This window comes from Crinia signifera, chromosome 4, assembly GCF_055691185.1.
Source record: "Crinia signifera chromosome 4, ASM5569118v1, whole genome shotgun sequence".
NCBI classification, from domain to species: domain Eukaryota; kingdom Metazoa; phylum Chordata; class Amphibia; order Anura; family Myobatrachidae; genus Crinia; species Crinia signifera.
Genome location: NC_139220.1, coordinates 14,921,895 through 14,934,931, shown reverse-complemented (window position 1 = coordinate 14,934,931; position 13,037 = coordinate 14,921,895). Strand labels below are relative to the sequence as shown.

Sequence of the window (13,037 nt, the reverse complement as noted above, 5' to 3'; positions counted from 1 at the left end):
TGATTGCTACCTGTGTATAAGGGACATGTATGATTGCTACCTGTGTATAAGGGGACGTGTATGGTTGCTACCTGTGTATAAGGGGACGTGTATGATTGCTACCTGTGTATAAGGGATGTGTATATTTGCTACCTGTGTATAAGGGGTGTGTATGATTGCTACCTGTGTATAAGGGGACGTGTATGATTGCTACCTGTGTATAAGGGATGTGTATGATTGCTACCTGTGTATAAGGGACATGTATGATTGCTACCTGTGTATAAGGGGACGTGTATGGTTGCTACCTGTGTATAAGGGGACGTGTATGATTGCTACCTGTGTATAAGGGATGTGTATATTTGCTACCTGTGTATAAGGGGACATGTATGATTGCTACCTGTGTATGAGGGGACATGTATAATTGCTACCTGTGTATAAGGGGACGTGTATGATTGCTACCTGTGTATAAGGGACATGTATGATTGCTACCTGTGTATAAGGGACATGTATAATTGCTACCTGTGTATAAGGGGACATGTATTTGTTATTGTTCTCCTCTGACTCTTCCTCCATTGTGCCTTGACCAGGGTTACACAGATGAACCCGTCTCTAAGATCCTCTGCCATGTAGAAGACGGCACCATAGTGCAGCTGGACCGGTGGAACCTGCAGGTGGAGAGGAACCCGGACCTACTCCATGAGGAACTGGATGATGGGACACATAAGGTCAGAGGTCAGAGGCTCTGCCCGGGAATCTGGGGGTTGTAAGATGTATGTGTATGAGACTTGTGGGGCAGAACAGGTCATTCAGGACAATGTAATAGAAATGTCAGACAGACAAATATATTAGTGAGCACCTCCACAGTGAGGAGAACCGCTACACAGTATTATAGCCACACCCACTGTGAGGAGCACCGCTACATATTATATAGCCACACCCACTGTGAGGTGCACCACTTCATGTAATATAGCCACACCCACTGTGAGGAGCACCGCTACATGTTATATAGCCACATCCATTGTGAGGAGCACCACTACATGTAATATAGCCACACCCACTGTGAGGAGCACCACTACATGTAATATAGCCACACCCACTGTGAGGAGCACCACTTCATGTAATATAGCCACACCCACTGTGAGGAGCACCGCTACATGTTATATAGCCACACCCACTGTGAGGAGCACCACTTCATGTAATATAGCCACACCCACTGTGAGGAGCACCGCTACATGTAATATAGCTACACCCACTGTGAGGAGCACTGCTACATGTAATATAGCCACATCCACTGTGAGGAGCACCGCTACATGCAATATAGCCACACCCACTGTGAGGATCACCACTACATGTAACATAGCTACACCCACTGTGAGGAGCACCGCTACATGTAATATAGCCACACCCACTGTGAGGAGCACCGCTACATGTTATATAGCCACATCCATTGTGAGGAGCACCGCTACATGTTATATAGCCACATCCATTGTGAGGAGCACCGCTACATATTATATAGCCACACCCACTGTGAGGTGCACCACTTCATGTAATATAGCCACACCCACTGTGAGGAGCACCGCTACATGTTATATAGCCACACCCACTGTAAGGAGCACTGCTACATGTAATATAGCCACACCCACTGCGAGGAGCACCGCTACATGTAATATAGCCACACCCACTGCGAGGAGCACCGCTACATGTAATATAGCCACACCCACTGTGAGGAGCACCGCTACATGTGATATAGCCACACCCACTGTGAGGATCACCACTACATATAACATAGCTACACCCACTGTGAGGAGCACCGCTACATGTAATATAGCCCCACCCTCTGCGAGAGGAACACCAGTACATGTAATGTAGTCACACCCACAGTGAGGATCACCACCAGTGGTGCAAGTCGAAAAAACCTCTCAGTGGTACTGTGCTGCGCGCCGAAGGCGCGCGCTGAAAAATGGGCGTGGTCAGGGGCGTGGTCATATGACATGAGGGAGAGTGGCTACATGATAAAACTTTAGAACACGAGGACATTTCTGTTTGGGCTTGTGCATTGCATCCTGCACACAAAATGTAGGGGCCAGGATCAAAGTGTAGGAGCCAGACAAACCATAAACAGGGATATTGCACGCCGAAGGCGTGCGGCAAAAATCTACACAGTACTGCCTGTTACATGTCACACACCCAATACATATTACCCATACCATAATGCCCATTACACATTACAGTATGCCACACACCATAATGCCCATTACATATAATACCGCACACCGTAATAATCATTACATATTATGCCACATCAGTGCCGCTTACCTACATGCTCGTTGCCAGGGGTTTTAATGTTTCATGCTCGATGCCAGGGAACGCATGCTCTCTGCCAGGGGTTACATGCTCTCTGTCAGGGGCTGCATGCAGTATGCCAGAAAGACTCCAAAGTCCAGCACAAAGAGTTTAATATAAGCACATAGTGCAGTGGTTCCCAAACTTTTTCAGCCCGAGGCACCCTTTGGGTCTCCATGAATTTCCAAGGCTCCCTCGTAACCTGGACCCTTAAAAAAAAAAACACAGCCCATGCTTTCTATCAAGATCATGCATCAAGAGCTTGTTGCAAACTCACCATGAAATGATTTTCCCCCTGCCTGTAAGTGCCTAGTAATTCTACAGGGGCATTATGTACGTAGTCACCTCTGCCCTCTTTGCACCCGACAGTCACCTCTGCCCTTTCTTTACCCAGAAATTCACCTTGTACTCTTCAGACGGCTCTGCCCTTTCTTTACCCTGCAGCTACCTCTGCCCTCTCTGTGCCTAGTAGACCCCTCTGCCCTCTCTGTATCCGGCAGTCCCCTCTGCCCTCTCTGTACCCACCAATCCCCTCTGCCCTCTCTGTACCCAGAAGAAAGGGTAGAGTGAAGTAAGAAAAAAGGAAGAGAGATGGGGGTGGGGGGTTCAGGGAAGGGAGAGAGAGATGGGAGGGGAGCGAGCCAGTGAGAAAGGGGGTCAGGAAAAAAGAAAACAAGGAATGAGAGGGAAGAGGGGAGTATCAGTGAGAGAGAGATACTGTAGGAGGGGAATGTGGGAGATTGGCGGAGGGAGAAAGAGATTGGAAAAAGAGTAATGGTGTGTACACATGGGGCGATATGATTGCTGTCACTTGGAAGGGGGGAGGGAGGGAGCAGCGTCACGGGGCAGGGGATGAGCAGCATCACTTGAGAGGGAGGAGGGAGGGAGCAGCATCATGGGGGGGAGAAGCAGCACTTGGGAGGGAGGAGGGAGGGAGCAGCACCACGGGGGGAGGGGGGGGGAGCAGCAGCACTTGGAAGGGAGGGAGCAGCACCACGGGGGAGAGGGAGGGAGCAGCACCATGGGGGGAGGGGGGGGGGGAGCAGCAGCACTTGGAAGGGAGGAGGGAGGGAGCAGCACCACGGGGGGGGGGGGGAGCAGCAGCACTTAGGAGGGAGGGAGCAGCACCATGGGGGGAGGGGGGGAGCACTAATAGTCAGTTGCGGATTGGGAATTAAAACCAGCCCGGGAAATATCTATAAGTAGCCCATGACTTAATTAACCTTTACTTAACCATAAGTGCAAAACCTCTAACTTAAAATAATTGAGACTGACTCAAATAAATCACACAGACAAAATAAAGACTCAGACACCAGAATTACGTTTAAAAAGGTCAAAGGAATTATTTATTGAAGACCTTGTTAAGCTAAGCTAGAATTTTAAATTTGGAATTTTTGGGATCATAAAGATCAAGTCCCTAACGTTAAACTAAAGATGGAGGATGGCAAAAAATTCTTAGTCGCTACCACACGCCAGCCCAGTCAACTTGAAACACGTGACTTAAACTTAAGGAGGGGTTCACCACCGCCTCCTAACTGGCACAACCTGCATCGTGAGGATCCCACCACCCCTTAACCTGGCAGAGCAAAGAATGGGCGGTCCCGCAAGGGAACGCCCCTTGTCCACCCGCATGGCGAGGACCACTCGCCGTCCTACGAAAGGGGTGGTGTCCCACGATGACCGCTTATGCCCCCCTTTGACCGCTGGCTGGTAGCGACTTTCCGCCATTTTGGCTGAAAAGCCACCACAAAAATTGCTTAAAAAGACCAAGCGTACCAGCACTCTGAGGGATAACCATCCCACCGTTGAATGCTAAAATAGGGAGGGCGGGAGGGCTTCCAAAGGTAAGAAGGTGGAGGTCACATGGTCCCTAGAGCTTAAGTAGTGCTAAAATGTACCCTCCCCCTTAACTCCTGATAGGCTAACTACTTCTGCCAACCTTATCACTAGGCAGAAAAACCTGAACAGAGTTTTTTCACTGCCTGAACTTTTACTGACCCTAAGTCAGGGCTCTTATCTAGCCTCATGCTTAAACAGCCTTCAGCTCCCCTAAGTAGCCCATGACTTAATTAACCTTTACTTAACCATAAGTGCAAAACCTCTAACTTAAAATAATTGAGACTGACTCAAATAAATCACACAGACAAAATAAAGACTCAGACACCAGAATTACGTTTAAAAAGGTCAAAGGAATTATTTATTGAAGACCTTGTTAAGCTAAGCTAGAATTTTAAATTTGGAATTTTTGGGATCATAAAGATCAAGTCCCTAACGTTAAACTAAAGATGGAGGATGGCAAAAAATTCTTAGTCGCTACCACACGCCAGCCCAGTCAACTTGAAACACGTGACTTAAACTTAAGGAGGGGTTCACCACCGCCTCCTAACTGGCACAACCTGCATCGTGAGGATCCCACCACCCCTTAACCTGGCAGAGCAAAGAATGGGCGGTCCCGCAAGGGAACGCCCCTTGTCCACCCGCATGGCGAGGACCACTCGCCGTCCTACGAAAGGGGTGGTGTCCCACGATGACCGCTTATGCCCCCCTTTGACCGCTGGCTGGTAGCGACTTTCCGCCACAACAAGGTTGCCTCAAGGCAACCTCCACCGCCATCCCCAGGAAAGAACCCGAAAAGGCCATTAACCCGAATACTCATGCCCAAACTCTAAAAATATCCTCCAAGAAGATGCAATTTCCCGCAGGGGAAAGATGCACCCCATCCTCGCGATAAAACCTCACACTGTCCAGAACCAGTGCAGGATGTTTGACGACAATTCCCCCCATGGCTCTCACAAAAACTCCTATTGCGGAGTTCACCTTCTTGCGAGCCTTTTCAATGGCGGAGATCCTAACTGCACCCCGCCAATGAAACCTGGGAATTATCTCCGACCACACCACCTTAACATTAGGCCAGTGTGCCCTCAACGCTACCAGATCCGACTTGATACTTAGAATCAAGTCAATCCCTTTGGTAATACCCAGATCATTACCACCGAGATGAATAACCAGCCACTCAGGCCTGCCCCATTTCCTCTCATGCCTCATGAGCACTTTCAGGAACTCGACCCAACGCAGACCCCGGACTCCTATCCACCTGACCTGCCTATCACCAAGATAATCATGTGACCTTCTCGCCATTGGATGCCCACCGGCCCAATAAATAAAAGAATGGCCGATGAGCCATATTTGTCCTGATGAATCCGTTGAAACTGAAAAATTAAGGAGATTCCCTAACATCAGTATCTTATTCTTAAAACACAACTTGATACATAATCAACCCATGTGAAGGAGAAAACTTAAAAAACCTCCCGTGGACCAGTTTTGCCAATTGAATTAAGGCCCCCGTGGAGGAAAAAGTAAAAGCAACCTTCACACCATCGATTCCGGAACGCTGCCGTTCCAAAACCGACAGTAAACTTCGTTTTAGGGTTGGCGCAACAGGCGCATCTACAACTTATCTAAACGAACATAAGACTTGTATGCATTTGACTTCCACCGGCCTAGCGCCCGGATCCCACTTACCGACGATCCGGACGCCGCCCTTGTGTAGCCGACCCAATCCGAAAGGAATGGGTCCCATACTCCCGGGGCCTTAGTCCCAGCACCTCTAAACGCTGCTTTAAAACTGCAGCAAATTGAAACTTTGACATTGAACTCCCATCTGGATGCAACCAAAACTGCCCTTGAATCCCCGCAGGGCGGATTCCTAAATAAGCTTGCGCCAAGCTGAGCGGGCAGATAACTTTAACGCTTTGCGCCTGCAGTGTGATCCAGCGCCACTTCCCCAGTTTATCTGTTTTGGACTTAACCAACCTGCATAACAACGCTGCCTCTACCTATTTGGACGTTGCCCATCCTTTCATGGCCTTAGCCAACACAAAAGGACCGAGTGGGGTCCTTTCTGACCCCGCAGCCTAGAATGAAAGGCTATGCCCGCAAGGGCACTCGACATGGCCCACTAACCCGGTTCGATGATCTGCCAGACATAAGGCGGGCATGTCAAACCCACTGGAGATGCCCCGGGTACCAATTCCCGGAACCTCTCCCATTGGAAACGGGACAATGCATCCGCAATGTTATTATCTATGCCCGGCACATGGCTGGCAGAGAAATTAATATTAAAACGCAAACACTGCAATACTAGATGCCTGAGCAGCCGCAAGGTGAACGGGCATGAACTCCTCTGATTATTAATCGCGTGCACTACCCCCATGTTGTCGCACCTAAAAACCACCTGCCTATCAGCCAAATCGCGGGCCCACAACACCAGAGACACCACAATAGGAAACAATTCCAATAACAACAGGTTCCTGGTAAAGCCCCTATCCACCCAGGACTTTGGCCAGCCCGAAACACACCACTCCAACCTGAAAAATGCTCCAAACCCACAACTACCCGACGCATCCGTAACAACTGCAACGCACTGTTGTAACAAGGAGGGGCAGGCCACAAAACTACCCTGTTAAAAGAAACCAAAAAACGAAGCCCAAACCTTTAAATCCTCCCTGATTTCCCTTGAAAGATAAACTGAATGATGGAGCCGCGCCACACCAGCTGTTGCGCGTTCCAATTTGCGACAAAAAACACGTCCCATTGGTATGATCCTGCACGCAAAATTGAAAGATCCCAATAACGACTGCACCTGCTTTAACCGCACTTTCCGCTTACCCAGGCAGTCTTCAATGAGACCCAACAGCTTCTGAACCTTGTCCGCCGGGAGACGGCAGCATCCCGCCTGGGAATCAATTTCGATTCCCAGATAGCTTAGACAATGGGTTGGACCCTCTGTTTTCCCTTCCGCTATGGGAACCCCTAATGCTCCAAAAACCCTCTCGGTAACCTCCAATAACCTCTGGCAAACTTTGCTCCCGCCTTGACCCACAAAAAGGAAATCATCCAGGTAATGAGCAATACCCTGATGCCCTGAAGCCGACTGAATGCACCAATGCAAAAAACAACTAAACCTCTCAAAATACGCACAAGAAACCGAGCACCCCATAGGTAGACATCTATCCACAAAAAACTCGCTACCCAACTTGAAACCCAGGAACCGCAAGGAATCCGGGTGTATTGGTAACAACCGAAAAGCGGCTTCAACATCTACCTTTGCTAACAACGCATTGCGGCCACAGCCTCTCACTAACTCCAAGGCCTCCTCGAACAGCTGGTACCTAACCCTGCACAGTTCCTCCGGTATGGCATCATTAACTGACCCACCGTGGGGGTGAGATAGGTGTTGGATCAACCTAAACTTTCCCGGGGTACTCTTGGGTACAACACCTACCGGAGAAATACATAAACCCTGTATTGGCGGAACCGCATATGGACCGCACATACGCCCTAATGTTATTTCCGCGTCCACTTTCTGGCGGACAATGAGAGGAAAATCCCTGGCCGACTTTAAGTTCCTAACCGAAACAACATGCACAGAACCTTCTATCGGCAACTGAAAACCCGAGCGAAAACCATTCAACAAAAACTTGGCAGCCTCTTGATCTGGGTAGCTCCTAAGCCACCTGCCTAACTCTCCCACCACTATAGGGGAAGGGGCCTTACTTGTGACTTCCAGCGGCATCACTGGCATCACCTGCCTTGGAAGATGGGGCTGCGGTGCAATCCTTTGCTGGGTGACTGGACCCGCACACTCTGCAGGAGTGGCGAAAACGACAATTCGCCCCCCTGTCGCATTTTCCCTCATTATAAGCGAAACACTTGCCCTTGCCCGCTACCTTGGGGGATTGAGCGGGCGCCACCGCCACCTTTTTCCCCGAAGCTTCACCCAAAGGCCTGGTCTGCTGGGTAACCTCCAACCAGACCTCCACGTCCTTAAACCCCATGGGCAACACCCCGTTCCCGTCCTGCTTGCGACGAAACTTTTCATCATACTCCCGCCAGGAATACCCCTTTGTCTTCAAATACATCTCATGTACCAAAAAACAAATATTTTATAAGATTGGGGTATTCTGCCACCCTTGTCTCAGCATAGCAGGCTGCAAAAACTAAAAACCCTTTCAGCCACTGGTGAAAATTTTTAAAAGCATTCTCCCCTATTCCATTGGCCTTTTTCGCCTTCTCAAAAGCCTGCTTCATATCATCAGTCAGTGTAAAAATATCCACATATTTCCCTTTTCTAATCTTTTCCCTCATCCTCTTACGGATGCCCCTGGTGACCGCTGTGTTCGCACAGTGAACCATTTCGGTGAACAGGGGTGGCTCCGCAGGAGGAGGAGCAGCGCTTGAACCCACAGGCTTGTCTTTTGTGGTAACCTTAGCAAACTGACGCGCAATCATCCTGGCTAACTTACGCGGGCGCCGAGGGGAATCCGACCCCACACTACTGGTGTCGCTGTCAGTAGAATCACAAGATGAATGACCCACACACTCACCCGTGCCCGATGTCCCTGGAGCTTCGTCAGCCGCAACGGCCGACCCGGAAACTGCTGCAGACGTTTCAGGGGCTGTCCTCTGCTCGCCCCTGACCTCCCGACTTCTTCTCCTGGATGTTGATCCTGTAGCTGCAACCGCCCTAACCTGCGAAGACACAACAAGAGAGGGGGGGGGGGGGGAGAAGAAAAAGCACTATCCCCCCCGGCCCCGGCGGATGCCGGAGCTACCGCCGTGGTAGGGGGAACCACTTCAACCGCACCTGAAGGCGGAACCCTCTGTGGAATAACAAACCTTGGCGGGTTCCCGTATCCCCGAGGGGTCTGGGGGTACCCAACCGCACCTGCCCCGGGAGAAATTCCGTAACCTTGACCCAGTTGAGGCTGCCAATACCCCGAAAACCTTGCCCCTTGCTCCCAAACATAGCCTGCTGAACTGGGTGAGCTGTACCCATGCGGAACCATGGGCCCCCACATGTGTTGGCCCGAGGTCCCCGACTGATACCCTCCTCCATGCTGAAAACCATAACCTGTGGAAAAAACAGGTCTCCAGGGAGCTCCCTGGGACACCACACCTTGCCCGCCACCCCCCATGGGGGACTGAAAATAAGGGGAGCTATTGGGCGCCCACTGCCCTTGCCAACCCGACATCGGGGGGCCCTGTGGCATTGAGAGGGAATGAGCCCCCTGCCAGGCTGCTGATGACATAATCCCCCCCACTGAGGGAAAACCCGGGTAACCACTTGATGCAGATCCCTGTATTTGTCCTGAAGTGGCCACGGAACTATTAGCATAAAAAACATTTCCTGCCACCCCTGCACCTGTAGGTGGCGCTGGTGCACCACCCCCTTGCCCTGTCATGGGACTGTAATCCATAAGCCTTGGCCCAGATTCAGCAAAAATCCCCTGACTAGCCCCAGAATTGGGGGGAGCCCAGCCACTTCCCCCCATCCCCACCATATACTGGGGTCTGAGATTACTCAAACCCCCTAGTGCAGGACCAACGTTTATGGGACACCCAGACACATTTAGTCCTGCAGAGCTGATGTTTGCTCCCGGCAGCCCTGGGACTGCCTGGCCATCCACTGCCATCCCCCTCCCTTCATCAACCCCAGCCTCCCCCACCTCCTCACTCCTCAAAGCGGTGCTCACCCGCAACACAACGCTGTTCCCCGCAAGGGAAGACAGCGCACCTCCCCCAGCCCCCTGCTCCGGCCTGTGTCCCTGCAGCGCCGGGGACCCCCGAGCTTCCGCCGGCCCAGAGGAAGTCCCCGACGCCTGATGCCCAGCTCCAGGCCTCGCGCTCGCTAGAGCCGAGGCCTGCGCAATAAGCCCAGCACCTGCACCAGCGTGAGCGCCAGGCCTCGCGCTCACCAGAGCCGAGGCCTGCGCTCCGTGCCCGGCATCTCCGTCAGCGGGTGGCGCCGGCATCGTCATTGCCGCGTCACCCGCCGTCAGCTCCGGACGCGCGCTAGTCAGCGCCGCGTCTTGCGCCTCTGCAGTGGAGGCGCTCCCCGCCGGGGAGCCCTCCGTCTGCAGCCCACTCGCCACCAATGTTTCTGGCTGGGAGATCCCAAAGCTCCCAGCCTGATCAATACCCGGCCACGCCACCTCAAACGCTGCTGGAGCCGGAGAGAGGGAAGGGGGAACCGCTAACAATATTAACCCCTCAGCTGTGTTCTCCAAGGGGGCAGGCAAGGCCTCTCCCCTGCCCTCAGCGCTCACCACTCTTACCCTGGGCCGCCTGTACCCCGCTAGGGGCCTGGCTGCATCCACCAAACGGCGGGGAGGGGGAGCAGAGCGTCTAGGCCTAGGCATGACTATACAGAAGATTTGACCAAAGCTTTGAACAAATTTTGCACTTACCAGATCTGCGCAGGACCCACAGGATACCACACTTCCAAAGGTAAGAAGGTGGAGGTCACATGGTCCCTAGAGCTTAAGTAGTGCTAAAATGTACCCTCCCCCTTAACTCCTGATAGGCTAACTACTTCTGCCAACCTTATCACTAGGCAGAAAAACCTGAACAGAGTTTTTTCACTGCCTGAACTTTTACTGACCCTAAGTCAGGGCTCTTATCTAGCCTCATGCTTAAACAGCCTTCAGCTCCCCTAAGCAGCCCCAATGGGTCGTGGGGCGGGAAGGAGTGTTGTTGCGCGCCGGAGGCGCGGCCGGTTTTTTTGGGGGGGCGTGGTCTATCAATATGGGGGTGTGGTCTATTTAAACGAGGTCACGCCCAATTTTTGCAGCTGTGAGGGCATGGCTAGTGGCTCTCTGAGCTGCTGGCTATGTCCTCAGGCTGCAGAATAGGCGCATGCGTACAGTGTTTATTCTGCAGCCTATGGGGAGATAAAGAAGGGGGGGGGGGGGGGTGACAGGGGGTCTCCCAACACAGTAGAGTGGCAGGGTGGAAGAGGATGCAGGGAGGGAGGGACAGAGGGGGGGACGGAGGGTGGCATAGAATGCTGGGAGGGGAGATGCAGAGTGGCTGAGAACGAAAGGAGTGAGGACTTACACAGGGTGGCACAGGACGCAGGGTAGGAGGGGGAATGCAGAGTGGCAGGGGATGCAGGGAGGGGAGTCACAAAGTGGTGGAGGATGCAGGGAGGGGAGTCACAAAGTGGTGGAGGATGCAGGGAGGGGAGACAGTGATGCCCATTATACATATGCCATACACCGTGATGCCCATTATACATATGCCATACACCGTGATGCCCATTATACATATGCCACATACCGTGATGCCCTTTATATATATGCCCCCCCGTGATGCCCATTATACATATGCCACACACCGTAATGCCCATTATACATATGCCACACACCGTGATGCCCATTATACATATGCCACACACCGTGATGCCCATTATACATATGCCAAACACCGTGATGCCCATTATACATATGCCAAACACCGTGATGCCCATTATACATATGCCTCACACCGTGATGCCCATTATACATATGCCAAACACCGTGATGCCCATTATACATATGCCACACACCGTGATGCTCATTATACATATGCCTCACACCGTGATGCCCATTATACATATGCCAAACACCGTGATGCCCATTATACATATGCCTCACACCGTGATGCCCATTATACATATGCCAAACACCGTGATGCCCATTATACATATGCCAAACACCGTGATGCCCATTATACATATGCCTCACACCGTGATGCCCATTATACATATGCCACACACCGTGATGCCCATTATACATATGCCACACACCGTGATGCTCATTATACATATGCCTCACACCGTGATGCCCATTATACATATGCCAAACACCGTGATGCCCATTATACATATGCCAAACACGTGATGCCCATTATACATATGCCAAACACCGTGATGCCCATTATACATATGCCAAGCACCGTGATGCTCATTATACATATGCCAAACACTGTGATGCTCATTATACATATGCCGCACACCGTGATGCCCATTATACATATGCCAAACACTGTGATGCTCATTATACATATGCCGCACACCGTGATACTCCATTATACATATGCCACACACCGTGATGCTCATTATACATATGTCACACACCGTGATACTCCATTATACATATGCCACACACCGTGATACTCCATTATACATATGCCACACACGTGATGCTCATTATACATATGCCACACACCGTGATACTCCATTATACATATGCCAAACACTGTGATGCCATTATACATATGCCACACACCGTGATGCCCATTATATATATACCAAACACAGTGATGCTCATTATACATATGCCACACACCGTGATACACATATACTGTATACACACTAGGCACAGTGGGAACACTATGCATGACAGTAGCACTGGGCACAGTGGGGATGGCAGTAGCAATTTGCACAGCTGGATGGCAGCAGATATGGGCACAGCGGGGATGGTAGCAGCACTGGGCACAGTGGAAACACTGGGGATGGGACTATCACCAGGCAGAGTGGGAACACTATGTATGGCAGAAACAATAGGCACAGCGAGGATGGTAGTAGCACTGGGCACAGCAGGGTTGGCAGCAGCACTGATCACAGCAGGGATGGCAGCAGCACTGAGCACAGTGAGGATGGAAGTAGACCGGGCACAATAGGAATGGGAGCAACACTGCGCACAATAGGGAACAATGGAGCTGTATATGTCAGAGCAGGGGGGAGCCCTGTCAGTGAGCGGGCAGCGCAGTCACACAGCAGCATGTACCTGACAGCCATGTTCCAGGAGGAGGGAACCTGCCGCTCGGTGCTGGTTACAGAGGAGGAGGAGTGCGGGGGCACTGTTGACCGGTGTGACCTGATGCTGCTGCTG

At 51.5% G+C, this 13,037-nt stretch overlaps 1 protein-coding gene across 7 annotated transcripts in view; it reads left to right on the top strand.

The window, feature by feature from the left end:
* Positions 1 to 13,037, top strand: part of DGKI (diacylglycerol kinase iota) — a 214,671-nt gene that overhangs the window by 121,322 nt on the left and 80,312 nt on the right. For all 7 annotated transcript variants that reach the window (XM_083181180.1, XM_083181182.1, XM_083181181.1 and 4 more), the window contains exon 14: positions 567 to 704. In XM_083181180.1, the coding sequence (XP_083037306.1) occupies positions 567 to 704 (138 nt within the window). The remainder of the gene's footprint in view (positions 1 to 566; positions 705 to 13,037) is intronic.